The 1,309-nt window shown below is 43.9% G+C and overlaps 1 protein-coding gene across 22 annotated transcripts in view; it reads right to left on the reverse strand.

Moving 5' to 3' along the window:
* Positions 1-1,309, reverse strand: part of ppfia1 (PTPRF interacting protein alpha 1) — a 57,948-nt gene that overhangs the window by 20,198 nt on the left and 36,441 nt on the right. For 16 of the 22 annotated variants that reach the window (XM_032510756.1, XM_032510752.1, XM_032510748.1 and 13 more), the window contains 3 exons: positions 1,154-1,304; positions 639-644; positions 199-422 (listed from right to left, as the gene is read on the reverse strand). In XM_032510756.1, the coding sequence (XP_032366647.1) occupies positions 199-422; positions 639-644; positions 1,154-1,304 (381 nt within the window). The remainder of the gene's footprint in view (positions 1-198; positions 423-638; positions 645-1,153; positions 1,305-1,309) is intronic. The other 6 variants (XM_032510763.1, XM_032510762.1, XM_032510749.1 and 3 more) reach the window with 1 other exon arrangement.

The raw sequence follows: 1,309 nt of genomic DNA on the forward strand, positions 1-1,309 counted from the left end.
AAAAGCGCTATATAAATACAGCACATTTACATTTACATTTGTTTCCCTACGCTAACAATGTTTGAGAGTGGCAACACACAGAGAACGGAAGCAGAGAGACATTCAGGCACTTATCCTGGAAATGTGCTTCTGTGGATTCAGACTAAGGTGAAACAAGGTTTGGTGTTCTTGTTCTAGAAGCTGTGTGGCTGCTGGTACCTAATTTCATTGTTGATAGCGTCCAGCTGCTCCTGCAGCATTAAGGCGAGGGTCTGTGCGTCAGCCTGGCCACCAGGCGACAGCAGGTCCACCGAGCTGAATATCGTTTCTCTGTCCTCCTCCAGGTCCGACGCGTCCATGTCACTCTCAAAGGCCTGGGCAACATTCGCCAGCACGTTGGCCTGCTGCATGCGCTCCCACTCCTGCTCGTTCAAGGTCTGCACCTGGATTCAATCATACAGGTGTAAAACAGGAGAGAGGAAAATGGAGGGAGAGATAAGGATACCAAGAGTAAATCAGATATTGAAAGCAGGAAAAGGATATGGTTGGGAGAACAGGAGAAAAACACAGGGAGAAAAGGAGGTTAGGGTACTTGAATATTTATTAATGCACCACAGACACAAGTAACTGTCACGGTTATCTCCACCACACTGACTTACATGTCGCTGATGTCCAGAGAGGATGCAAACAGAAAGAAATGGAGAAGAATAAAGTCATCAAAAAAACAAAAGAAAGTAGGAAAAAGGCACGTGATACAAATAACACACATCACAAGGAAGACAACACAAAAATAAAGAAAAGCTTCCAGTAAATTCACTTATTTAAAAACGGAGGAAAGATCCCAAGAAAAGCTTCATTGTTTACTTTGCAACTTGTTGAACAACTTATAAGAATTTGACAATCTTCTTTTCAAATGTACTAAACCTAGCCACACACCAAGTTCTCACTTTGTCATTTGATTAGATGCTCATTGGTTACGCTAAAGTCTCAGCCTAAGTCCCATGGACACCTAGATGTTCTCTAATGTTAAGAAGTAAGTTAATTAAACAGCCTGATGCATTCCTTTAAAATCCAGAGAGAAACTATAAAGTTTAGTATTCACCTCAAATCCAATATGAATATTGTACGCAAACATTTAATAAACAAGCCACCATCAAATGAGCTGGGAGCTCACCTTGGACGGCTCGTCCCGGAGCGCTGCGATTCGTCCCTTTTGAGGCCGTCTCAGCACAAGAGCGCTGCCGTAATGGTCCGAGTTACTGTCCATCATCGAGGAAGCCGACACTGGATACCTGAAATCTGGAGTGCTGCCTAGCTGAGACCGCCTGGC

Source organism: Etheostoma spectabile, unplaced genomic scaffold (genome assembly GCF_008692095.1).
Source record: "Etheostoma spectabile isolate EspeVRDwgs_2016 unplaced genomic scaffold, UIUC_Espe_1.0 scaffold271, whole genome shotgun sequence".
Lineage (NCBI taxonomy): Eukaryota > Metazoa > Chordata > Actinopteri > Perciformes > Percidae > Etheostoma > Etheostoma spectabile.